Below are 12,701 nucleotides of genomic sequence, written 5' to 3' on the forward strand. Positions count from 1 at the left end.
TGCTCCTCTGATGCAGTAACTGCTGGTGACAGCAGGTCACAGGGCAGTCACACACAAAATGGTGCTGCCCTGTGATGCTGCTCTTCATTCTTACTGTTGGGGCAGTAACAGCTGACATCACCATTTCCCTCCCCTTTTGGGTGGTCTAATATCCCTGGGGCAGAGCTGCTAAATCTTACTATAGCTGCTTGAGGTCTAAAACGGAAAATGCTCCCCCTAGTGGTAAATATGTATATTTGTAGAAAAATATATAATATTTTCCATATAGAAATGTTTGCAAACAGTGCAAACATTGCATTAATACATTTTAATTACTATTTTAAGCTTAATTTCACAAAAAAACAAAATACAAGAAAACTGGTGGCACCTTCCCTTTAAAGTACAATTTGTTCCACAAAAGGAGCCATCATATCAATATGTGGACAGATGAATAAAAAAGTTATGGCTATTGGAAGAAGGGAAGGAAAAATGAAAACGAATAAACAGAAATTTGCCCTGGCTAAAAATGATAACCTTTTAAGTACCTATTGCTCTTGTCTCCTTGGCTCCTCACCCCTTTATTCCCTATATTTGCTGTTATATTCCTCAAGGCTAATAAGAAATAAAAAGGAACAAATTTAATAACAGGGAAAGTTATTACTAAATTCTTACATTGTGAGGGATATATAAATTTATTTACATTTGCTAAAACATATATGTCAGGTAACAGGTACGCTTTAAAGGGAAACTGTCACCAGGTATTTGCCACCTAATTTTAGAACAGCAGAAGCCTGGATTCCAGCGATATGTCACTTATTGGGGTGCTTGCTGTAGTATTAATTAAATCAATGTTTTATCAGGAGGAGATATTCACTAGAGGACTAAAAAGCCTGCTGCCAGGTAGTCAAGCATATTGATGAGCTCTGTATAACCCCACCCCCACCACTGATTGGTAGCTTTCTGTATACAATCTGCATAGGCAGAAATCTGCCAATCAGTGGTGTGGGTGGGGTTATACAGAAATCAGCATTCAGAGAACTGCTAGATCCGCAGCAGGTGAAACAGCGATTTTATCAAAATGACAGCAAGCAGCTCAGTAAGTGACACATCTATGGAATCAGGGTCTCTGCCCCTACATTATGCTGCTCTGAGATGGGGTAGCAAAAACCTGGTGACAGATGCACATTAATGTATCTACTCCAGATCTCAGATTCATAATTGATTCATTGATAGATGAGCTCAGATGTGTTTTTTCTTTCTTCTTAAAAAGGCACCATTATTTTGATAATTATCTCACGTTGTTTTAGCAAAATATAATAAGAACCTCACAGTTAATGCCATAGTTATTTCTAGTCAATGAACATTTATGGCTAAAAAACTCTCCTATATAATTGAACACATACAAGGCGTCTCCAAAATCTATAAAGCTGAAACACTTATACGTTTATTTCCGCATACATCAGATTTCAGTTACAGATTTAACTCCTTCTGACATCGGGCGTACAGTTACACCAATGTGGGCTCCTGTGGTGAACCAAATCATTGCCAGTACATATCAGCTGTTTTGAACAGCTGACATGTGCCAGGAACAGACACGTGTGGAATCGCGATCCACCCGTGGCTATTTACCTGTTAAATGTCGCTGTCAAACGCTAACATGCATTTCCGGCAATCGTGCCTGAAATCCGCCCACTAGTGACATCTGTCACATGAACACGGGTCACCGGTGGGTTGGTATGACAACCATAGGTCTCGGTGGTCGGTGCTCATAGCAAGTGAGCAATTCTACTAAATACAGGTGATCTGATCATTGCCTGTATGTAGCAGAGCTGATAGTGTTATGGCATGCCAAAAATTAAAAAAAAAAAGTGTTTTTAAAAATATATATATATAAAAAATAAAAAAAAAGTTCAAATCTACCCCCTTTCACCTCATTCAAAATAAAACATTAAAAAAAATCAAACCTACACATTTGGTATCGCCGCGTTCAGAATTGCCCGATCTATTAATAAAAAAATGGATTAAACTGATCGTTAAATGATGTAGCAAGAAAAAAAAAAGGAAAAACGCCGTTATTACGTTTTTTTTGGTCTCCGCGATGGTTTAAAAAATCATATCTGCACCAAAATGGTACCATTAAAACCTCAGCTCAGTGCGCAAAAAATAAGCCCTCACTCAACCCGAGATCACGAAAAATGGAGACGCTATAGGTATCGGAAAATGGAGCAATTTGGGTTGGGTTTTTTTTATAACAAAGTTTGGAATATTTTTCACCACTTAGATGAAAAAGAACCTAGACATGTTTTGTGTCTATGAACTCGTAATGACCCAGAGAATCATAATGGCAGGTCAGTTTTAGCATTTAGTGAACCTAAAAAAGCTTTTTTTTGCAATTTCAATGTGCTTGGAATTTTTTGCACATTTTCAAATACACGACATGGTAAAACCAATGGTGGGGTTCAAAAGTACAACTTGTCTCGCAAAAAACAAGCTCTCACATGGCCATTTAGACCAAAAAATAAAAAAGTTATGGCTAATAAAAATGTAAAACCAAAAATATCTCTGGTCATTAAGGGGTTAATATACTGTATATCTTCTTCCCATATTAATTCCATGTATTGTTCTTCAGGGCAATACTCGGACAATTTTGAGCTGCTGTGTCCAGACAATACTAGAAGACCACTAAGCCAATACAAAATCTGTAACTTTGGAAGAATCCCTAGACATGCTGTGGTGACCAGAAGCTCCGGAAACAAGATGAAGGATATCACCGAGTATCTTCTTCAGGCTCAGGTAACATTATAAGCATCATCTGACATTATCAGTATAGTCATGCAAGGCGAGCGCGACTATCGGGTAGGCAGGTGGTCCATTCGCATATACACTTCTCCGAAAAATTGGCGCGTTAGGGACAGAAATAGGGTTCAGTTAGGCAATCTTCAGCTTTTCAAGGAGGAATTCATCGGAAATAATCTAAAGCTAATTTATTTTCAGTTCATTACAGGAAGTGAAAGGAGTGTGCAAACAGCATAAAGTGACCCGTGAAACCATATATATTCAATATTAATTTATTAAATTAATAGCCGTAAATAGGGAGCGTCAGCATTTCTTTAACCAATATCGACCCATAAATTACTACACCATAAAAGAACAAAGTTCACATAAGTGTAAGAAAGATATAATTTGATTCAGATTTACTATCCATAAATTCTTTTACCCTTCCACATATAATTAAATCCAAATCACACCAAACTAGAATAAAGACCGTAAGTAGTGCTGTACTATAACAAGTCCCTAATCAAAAATTTTTTTACAATCTGAGGATCTTTCTGGGCTTGATTGTAGTCATAATTCTGACAATACAGTCTTTATTATCTGAAAATCCACCTTGTGGCATGCAAAAAAGTTTGATGGGGGATGGGCAATAAAGCAGTATCCATCAGTTCCAAACCATAAAAATATAATGTCCTTCCAAGTGTCCTTAGGACTGATTCCCACTAAGCTGGGACGAACGCTGTGACCATATCTGCGCTGTTAGGGATTCATAAGAAAGGCTTTTTCCAGTCTAAATGCGTTTCATATTCACATTTTCACATTGATATTTAGTACACCAATATAATTTATTCATTAGTCTGTAATAATACAATGAGTTTAATGGTTTTTCATATTAGTCTATTGTAGTTTGTTTTGGCACTGTCTATTTCCATTCTTTTATGGAAGTTTTATATGTCTGTCTATGTTAGACCATATTATGTATTTATGCTCTTCTACCAATATAGTTGAATAAGTAGTTCGGTTAAATTAGTCCCTCCCAGTGTGTTTGAACTGTTTTACCCCTTTCCCAATGCACACTCTGCATTTTCTTTAATATGCGGAGGAATTAGAGAAATGGCGCACGGATATGCGGGGTTATCTGTTGCTCCTCGCTGAAGCTATGTACAGCGGATGTTCCTTATTTTGTATACTTGTGATGACGTTGTGTCGCACTGCACTTTGGCAGTTTTACTATCTAGGCACCTTCGGTCCTTATGCATTGAAAGGTTTTTTCTTTGAATGGGTGTTCACCTGATGACGTACGTCTTCTTTCCCCGCCCCTTGAATTGTAATGGACAGATGGCTACATATATTGCCGCCTTTGTTGTGCAGGGAGATGCGTTGTCCTCGGCTGAGGATGTATATAGCGGGAGTGTCTTGTTTTCATGTACATGCGATAATTTTGTGTCGCTCCGCACTTTGGTAGTTTTGCTGTCTAGGCATCTCCGGTCTCTATGCATGAAATGGCTTTCCTCTGAATGGGTGGTTACTTGATGATGTATGTCCCCTTTATTCCCGCCCCTCCAATCTTAGTGGATAGACGGCTGTATTTATTGCATGACGCTCACCGTACAGACACACTCCCAGGAAGAAGCACACTCGAAACGCGCGTCGGGGCTATCAGGATCAGCGTGCCACTTGGCAGAGCACTTCTTTTAGAGCGGCAGTGTCACAGGTAATATGTACAAGGCGTGGGGTACTTGCTAGCTTATTCTTTAGCATTCACTATTGGTGCATCTCTTGGCAAGTCTGAGCCAGTAGATATAATGATGTGAGTGGCATGTTGGACTCACTTGGGCTTGTAAGGATTGCATGTAATTATATGCACCTGTCCACAGCATGCTTAGGTTCAACTTTTAACTCCTGTTATTGCCTGTCCATATAGCAGTAATTTTTAAGTCTGATTGTAGTGAAGGGCTTTTTTGGCATGGAGTGCTCATATCATTTCATGTGCAATACTTACAGTAATCATTACCTGAGTATTTACTAGCTGTCCAGCTCTAGCTGACTTTACTTGTTTGTAGCTTGTTTGAGGTACCTTACTCTATGTTTGTTCGTGGTTATATATATTGTGTATTTTATACTTCTAATAAAGACTCGTATTGATTTTACGGTATATACTGTATGTGGCACTTCTTTTGACCGCAGCTTTATTTGCTACAGGATGGTTATGTTGTACATGTATAAGATTATTATTATTATTATTATTATAGTGCCATTTATTCCATGGCGCTTTACATGTGAGGAGGGGTATACATAATAAAAACAAGTACAATAATCTTGAACAATACAAGTCACAACTGGTACAGAGAGGACCCTGCCCGCGAGGGCTCACAATCTACAAGGGATGGGTGAGGATACAGTAGGTGAGGGTAGAGCTGGCCGTGCAGCTGGCCGTAAGATGTAGATTGTCATCATGTAAAAGTGGAGAAGTCTTTTACACACCCTTTCAGATGACTTCCCATGTTTGTTGTCTGACCTGCTGCCTAATGTGTTAGATTTTATGTGAGCTGCCGTTTTCATGGACATTTAGGAATGACAGGGTTAACTGTTAGTGACAGCCCAGGTGGGGAGGCGTTAATTGGGCATTTTAGAAACTGAGTTCTTGTTTCCAAACTTTGTTAAGACAAGTAAGAGAAGTAACCTCAGAATTGCAGACTAGCACAGCTCTGGGTTATGTGTAGAAGAAAGAGAGAAACCATTCTGGAGTACTGGTAGCAAGTCCTGAAAACAACCGACCAAAGAGTGGCAGAAATTCTTACATACAGGAGGCAAATATATATGTCTATAGTTACCGCAGAAGTGAACATCAGCCGCACAGAAAACACGTTTTATCAACTAAGAATCCTAGTGGCAGAAGCATTATCCTAGAAGTGAGAACAGCTTAGAGGGAAGCTGGGACAAGTCCGAACATAGATGGGAACCATGGTCGAGCAGAGCTATAAGGCTGTGTGCACACGATGCGGATTTGCTGCGGATCCACAGCTGATTTTTCCGTGCAGAAACGCTGCAGATCTGCACTGTGATGTACAGTACAATATAAATCAATGGGATTAAAAAATAGCTGTGCAGATGGTGCAGAAAAATCAGTGCGGAATTGCTGTGGATTTCAAAGAAGTGCATGTCACTTCTTTTGTGCGGATCTGCAGCGTTTCTGCACCCCTCCATGTTAAAAATCCGCAGTGGCAAAATCCGCAGAAAATCCGCACAAAATCCGCATCAATTCCGCATAAAAACCGCACAAAATCCGCATAAAAACCACGGCAAATCCGCAGCTGCGGATTCTGCCAGGAGATGCGGATTTTGTGCAGAAAATTCTGCACCTCTTTTCCTACGTGTGCACATAGCCTAAGGGTCCGTGCTCCCGATCAGGAACAGCTGCGGGTTTGATGCTGCATATTTGTACAGCTACAAAATGCAAAGTACCGTCATATGGAAGTTCAAAAAAATTTGAAAAAAAGTATCAATTTGTAAAACACAAAGACCAAAATTGTGCACGTACTTGGAAATATTACCACAGAAAATGTATTAAAATATATACTCCCCAAAAAATAGATAAAATATGTTGGTAATCAAGACGGACAGAAAATAGCAGGAAATAAAAAATCAAAATTGTATTGTAGAATATTATACAATCAGTTGAAAAGGGTATATAACTGGTGCGCGCATATAATATATAATATATATATATGTATATATATATACACATTATATATTAAAAATTGTGTATGTCAATTGAATCTATTTAGGATAATATGTGCACACATACTGTACAACTAAAGAACAATTCTTCGTGTAGGAAATAGCTATATAAAAAAGTATATATAATTTAAAATAAGTGGGATCAATATGTGTACCGTGAAATAAACAATGTGAACAAACCTAAAGTGCATGTGTAAAAAAATATGAATGTGTGAATATGGATAAAAAAAAACTAAATAATCATATGTGCAAAGAAACAAAATAAAAACAGCACAATGTATGTACAGTGCATATATCTACAGTTACGTCCATATATATTTGGACAGAGACAACATTTTTCTAATTTTTGTTATAGACATTACCACAATGAATTTTAAACAAAACAATTCAGATGCAGTTGAAGTTCAGACTTTCAGCTTTCATTTGTGGGTATCCACATTAAAATTGGATGAAGGGTTTAGGAGTTTCAGCTCCTTAACATGTGCCACCTTGTTTTTAAAGGGATCAAAAGTAATTGGACAGATTCAATAATTTTAAATAAAACGTTCATTTTTAGTACTTGGTTGAAAACCCTTTGTGGGCAATGACTGCCTGAAGTCTTGAACTCATGGACATCACCAAAAGCTGTGTTTCCTCCTTTTTGATGCTCTGCCAGGCCTTCACTGCGGTGGTTTTCAGTTGCTGTTTGTTTGTGGGCCTTTCTGCCTGAAGTTTAGTCTTTAACAAGTGAAATGCTGCTCAATTGGGTTGAGATCAGGTGACTGACTTGGCCATTCAAGAATATTCCACTTCTTTGCTTTAATAAACTCCTGGGTTGCTTTGGCTTTATGTTTTGGGTCATGGTCCATCTGTAGTATGAAACGACGACCAATCAGTTTGGCTACATTTGGCTGGATCTGAGCCCTCAGTATGTCTCTGAATACCTCAGAATTCATTCGGCTGCTTCTGTCCTGTGTCACATCATCAATAAACACTAGTGACCCAGTGCCACTGGCAGCCATGCATGCCCAAGCCATCACACTGCCTCCGCCATGTTTTACAGATGATGTGGTATGCTTTGGATCATGAGCTGTACCACACCTTTGCCATAATTTTCACTTTCCATCATTCTGGTAGAGGTTGATCTTGGTTTCATCTGTCCAAAGAATGTTCTTCCAGAACTGTGCTGGCTTTTTTAAATGTTTTTTAGCAAAGTTTAGTCTAGCCTTTTTATTCTTGATGCTTATGAGTGGCTTGCACCATGCAGTGAACCCTCTGTATTTACTTTCATGCAGTCTTCTCTTTATGGTAGATTTGGATATTGATTCACCTACCTCCTGGAGAGTGTTGTTCACTTGGTTGGCTGTTGTGAAGGGATTTCTCTTCACCATGGAGATTATTCTGCGATCATCTACCACTGTTGTCTTCCGTGGGCGCCCAGGTCTTTTTGCATTGATGAGTTCACCAGTGCTTTCTTTCTTTCTCAGGATGTACCAAACTGTAGATTTTGCCACTCCTAATATTGTAGCAATTTCTCGGATGGGTTTTTTCTGTTTTCGCAGCTTTAGGATGGCTTGTTTCACCTGCATGGAGAGCTCCTTTGACCACATGTTTACTTCACAGCAAAACCTTCCGAATGCAAGCACCACACCTCAAATCAACTCCAGGCCTTTTATCTGCTTAATTGAGAATGACATAACGAAGGGATTGCCCACACCTGTCCGTGAAATAGCCTTGGAGTCAATTGTCCAATTACTTTTGGTCCCTTTAAAAACAGGGTGGCACATGTTAAGGAGCTGAAACTCCTAAACCCTTCATCCAATTTTAATGTGGATACCCACAAATGAAAGCTAAAAGTCTGAACTTCAACTGTATCTGAATTGTTTTGTTTAAAATTCATTGTGGTAATGTCTATGACCAAAATTAGAAAAATGTTGTCTCTGTCCAAGTATATATGGACCTAACTGTATATATGCACACACACGTGCATCACATCTCCGAATTTGAGTGCGCACACCAATGATCTACATACAAAAAATGAATGATTGCATATATCTGTATGCCCGATGTTCCCAAGTACAGCGCACCCCGATGCGCGTTTTGGATATTCCTTCCTTGTACAGCATCAAGCCCACAGCAGCCAGATGTTACATCATAGTGGATTTCTAGAAATCTGATGTCCACTATGAGTGCATAGCCGCCTGTGGATCACCCACGTCTATCAAGACCGCAGCATGCCAATTTCTCTTGCAGAGGCGCTAGTTTCCGCAACAGAATTTACATCAATAGAAATGTATTGGATGTGGTAAATCAGCACAGTTCAGTGAACACATACGGATGATGTTCAATAGAAGGCAGCGCTTTGGATGCAGGGAACATGCGCTGCGTCCTAAGTGCTGCTAGTTCCGGATCGTGGGCAGTGCACCCGTCCTTAGGCTGGGGTCACATTGCGTTTTGATCAGAGCGCTAACGGACAGCGTTGCACGGCGAAATTAACGCCATGCAACGCGTCCGTTAGCGCTCCCATTGCCCGCAATGTACCAGCGCATTGCTAGCGCGTGTCATTTTCGGCACGCGCTAGCGACGCGCCGGTCTTTTGTAGCGCGCCTCGGACGATGCTTGCAGCGTCCGCGGCGCGCCCGAGGTCCGTTCCCCGCTCTCGCAGATCGGGGATCTGCGAGAGCGGGGACGTTAACGCGACCCCGAAACGCGACCCTTTAAAAACATTGCGTTAGCGCAATCTGCTAGCGCTAGCGCTAAACGGATTGCACTAACGCAATGTGACCCTAGCCTTAAAGTCTTAAGACTGCTGTGAGTTAGACAAGGTAGCCTGTATTCATGCAGTGTGGTGGACTCTAAATGCCAACTTAATGTGGAAGATTTAGAGAAGACATTCTAATTATTGCCTCATGGGGGGATTTGGAAAAGTATCTGCTGCAGACGGTGTGCAGAAAGTAGTAAAAATGGATTTTGCTAAAATGGATTCATGTGACTGTGAGACTGTATTAGAGAAGAAGTGTAAACTATTACCATGGATAAACATCTGTATGAAAACTTTATCAAATCCAAGTGAAGCAATGCAATGAAACTGAAAGGGAGAGGATACAGATTGGATATTAGAAAAAACTTTTTGACAGTGAGGGTGATCATTGAGTGGAACAGGCTGCCATGAGAGGTGGTGAGTTCTCCTTTAATGGAAGACTTCAAACAGAGACTGGACAGACATCTGTCTGAGATGGTTTAGTGAATCCTGCATTGAGCAGGGGGTTGGACACGATGACCCTGGAGGTCCCTTCTAACTGTAACATTCTATGATTCTATGATTGCATGAACACCAATCAATCTGATGTCAGTTATCTGTTATATTCTTCCAGATTCATCTTCCTCAGTAAAAGACATTCTGTTAACTATAATGGCCTCTCCTCTCCTGCTTTTTAGTCCGTCACCTCTGCTACACTACATCACAGACCTTTGCCACTGACCCGAAAGTGTGAAGTGCCATTTGTGTGAGGCAAGATATTGTCACCACATCACATGTTTCGCTGGTGTTAACGGCTTCCACATCACACTCAGTGTCTCCACCTTCGGCCTCTACTCCCGTGATCTTCTATCACCTTTCCGGAGGTTTCTTTCTATTGCGCCATCCACTAATGCGCACCTCCCACTGTAGGTTGGGTAGTCTTCACAGGGTATTCCCCTTTTCTGGACAGGACTTTCAGTCAGCTGGGCATTTCATTGTGCTCTCTTTTACCCTCCACTCCCAAGTTCATCTGCTCTTTTTTTCCATACTGCAACACCATCTTCATTGCACCAGGAGTCTTCCTAAAAAAATATTCCTGCAGGGCAAACCGATCCTGCCGACAATGCCAATTTAGGTGTAAGGGACCTATCGAGGTTTGCTTTGCTTCCCCAAAACACCCCTGAGTGTGTGTGTGGGATTTGGAGATTCGCTGCTTATTCCTTTTCAGGCCACAAGTGGTCTGTTGGTACAGGGAGCTTGTAAATATGTGACATATCAGTGAGACTAGAATCGTCTTTTAGAGAATTAAATATGGCATTTTGATAGTATAGGAACAGTTCAATAGTCACAGAATACACCACAAGCTTTCTAGCTCTGTTTTTACTTTCTTTATCCTCAACTATAATGGGCACCTCGTGTTCCTTCTGGGTCTGAATAGGATTTCTCTAAACCTTCAGAATCAATTTACACGTTGCCTTTCTGTAGCCCACTCCTTCTAGCTACCTACAAGAATTACACCTCCCTGAGCTCTGTTTATTTCTATGGCTGGTAATCACTGATAGTGGAAGAAACCTTCTGGGTACTACTCCAATCTCTGCACTCCGGCCATGTAGGAAATCAATTGTAGAATACTTTCTATTCCTTTAACAAGAACTTCTGTCACTAAACTCTCTTCCCAACTTATGGCCTTTTCCTTCTTAAAGGGAGGGTGCCGTGATTTTAGTTTTTGTATTAATAATTATTGATTATATAATCAATTATTTTTAATACAAAAGTAAATGTAGTACTTTAATACTTTTTTATTTATTCATTTTTACTTTTGCCACTGGAGGCCGCCATTTTCATTAGTGTGGGTGTAAGTGTCTGGACACGACACTTGCACACCTCACTTACGGCAGCCATGGGCATAGGAGCCAACAGTCGGGCTCCGACCGCTCCTCCTGCCTCTCAGCTGTGACTTGGGCACGCCCACTGGGCTGCTACGTCACAGCTGTGAGAGGAGATCGCGGCCATTTTGTTTTTTTCCTCTGTCATCGCACACACAGCTCAGTGTCTGCGATCATAGCAGGAGCTGCCAGGGAGAAGCTGCTGCTGGGAGCGAGGTCCGGGGTGAGTATCTGCAGCCAGGAGCTGTGATTGCAGCCTGTACTTAGTATTACAGCACAGGCTGCAATCACTGCTCACTGCCGACCTGTTCAGAGCAGGGAGATCGTCACACTGCTCTGCCCTGAACATGATTCAGCACTTCCTGGGAGAGGACTGAAGGTAAGTACAGAGTTTTTATTTTCTTATGCATCTACCACTGCTACCTGTCCCTATATACCACTGCTACCTGTCCCTATATACCACTGCTACCTGCCCCTATATACCACTGCTACTAGCCCCTATATACCACTGCTACCTGCCCCTATATACCACTGCTACTAGCCCCTATATACCACTGCTACCTGCTCCTATATACCACTGCTACTAGCCCCTATATGCCACTGCTACCTGCCCCTATATACCACTGCTACCTGCTCCTATATACCACTGCTACCTGCTCCTATATACCACTGCTACTAGCCCCTATATGCCACTGCTACTAGCCCCTATATGCCACTGCTACCTGCTCCTATATACCACTGCTACTAGCCCCTATATGCCACTGCTACCTGCCCTTATATACCACTGCTACCTGCTCCTATATACCACTGCTACCAGCCCCTATATACCACTGCTACCTGTCCCTATATACCACTGCTACCTGCCCCTATATACCACTGCTACTAGCCCCTATATACCACTGCTACCTGCTCCTATATACCACTGCTACTAGCCCCTATATGCCACTGCTACCTGCCCCTATATACCACTGCTACCTGCTCCTATATACCACTGCTACCTGCCCCTATATACCACTGCTACTAGCCCCTATATACCACTGCTACCAGCCCTTATATACCACTGCTACTAGCCCCTATATACCACTGCTACCTGTCCCTATATACCACTGCTACCTGCCCCTATATACTACTGCTACCTGTCCCTATATACCACTGCTACCTGCCCCTATATACCACTGCTACCTGCTCCTATATACCACTGCTACTAGCCCCTATATACCACTGCTACTAGCCCCTATATACCACTGCTACCTGCTCCTATATACCACTGCTACCAGCCACTATATACCACTGCTACCGGCCCCTATATACCACCGCTACCAGCCACTATATACCACTGCTACTAGTCCCTATATACCACTGCTACCAGCCCCTATATACCACTGCTACTAGCCCCTATATACCACTGCTACCAGCCACTATATACCACTGCTACCTGCTCCTATATACCACTGCTACTAGCCCCTATATACCACTGCTACCAGCCACTATATACCACTGCTACCTGCTCCTATATACCACTGCTACCTGCTCCTATATACCACTGCTACTAGCCCCTATATACCACTGCTACTAGCCCCTATATACCACTGCTACCAGCC

At 41.5% G+C, this 12,701-nt stretch overlaps 1 protein-coding gene across 1 annotated transcript in view; it reads left to right on the forward strand.

Moving 5' to 3' along the window:
• LOC138638539 (saxiphilin-like) overlaps positions 1–12,701 on the forward strand; it is an 82,859-nt gene that overhangs the window by 38,058 nt on the left and 32,100 nt on the right. Inside the window, exon 10 of the mRNA XM_069727919.1 lies at positions 2,609–2,772. Within this exon, the coding sequence (XP_069584020.1) occupies positions 2,609–2,772 (164 nt within the window). The remainder of the gene's footprint in view (positions 1–2,608; positions 2,773–12,701) is intronic.

The sequence above is a fragment of the Ranitomeya imitator genome, chromosome 5 (assembly GCF_032444005.1).
Source record: "Ranitomeya imitator isolate aRanImi1 chromosome 5, aRanImi1.pri, whole genome shotgun sequence".
Lineage (NCBI taxonomy): Eukaryota > Metazoa > Chordata > Amphibia > Anura > Dendrobatidae > Ranitomeya > Ranitomeya imitator.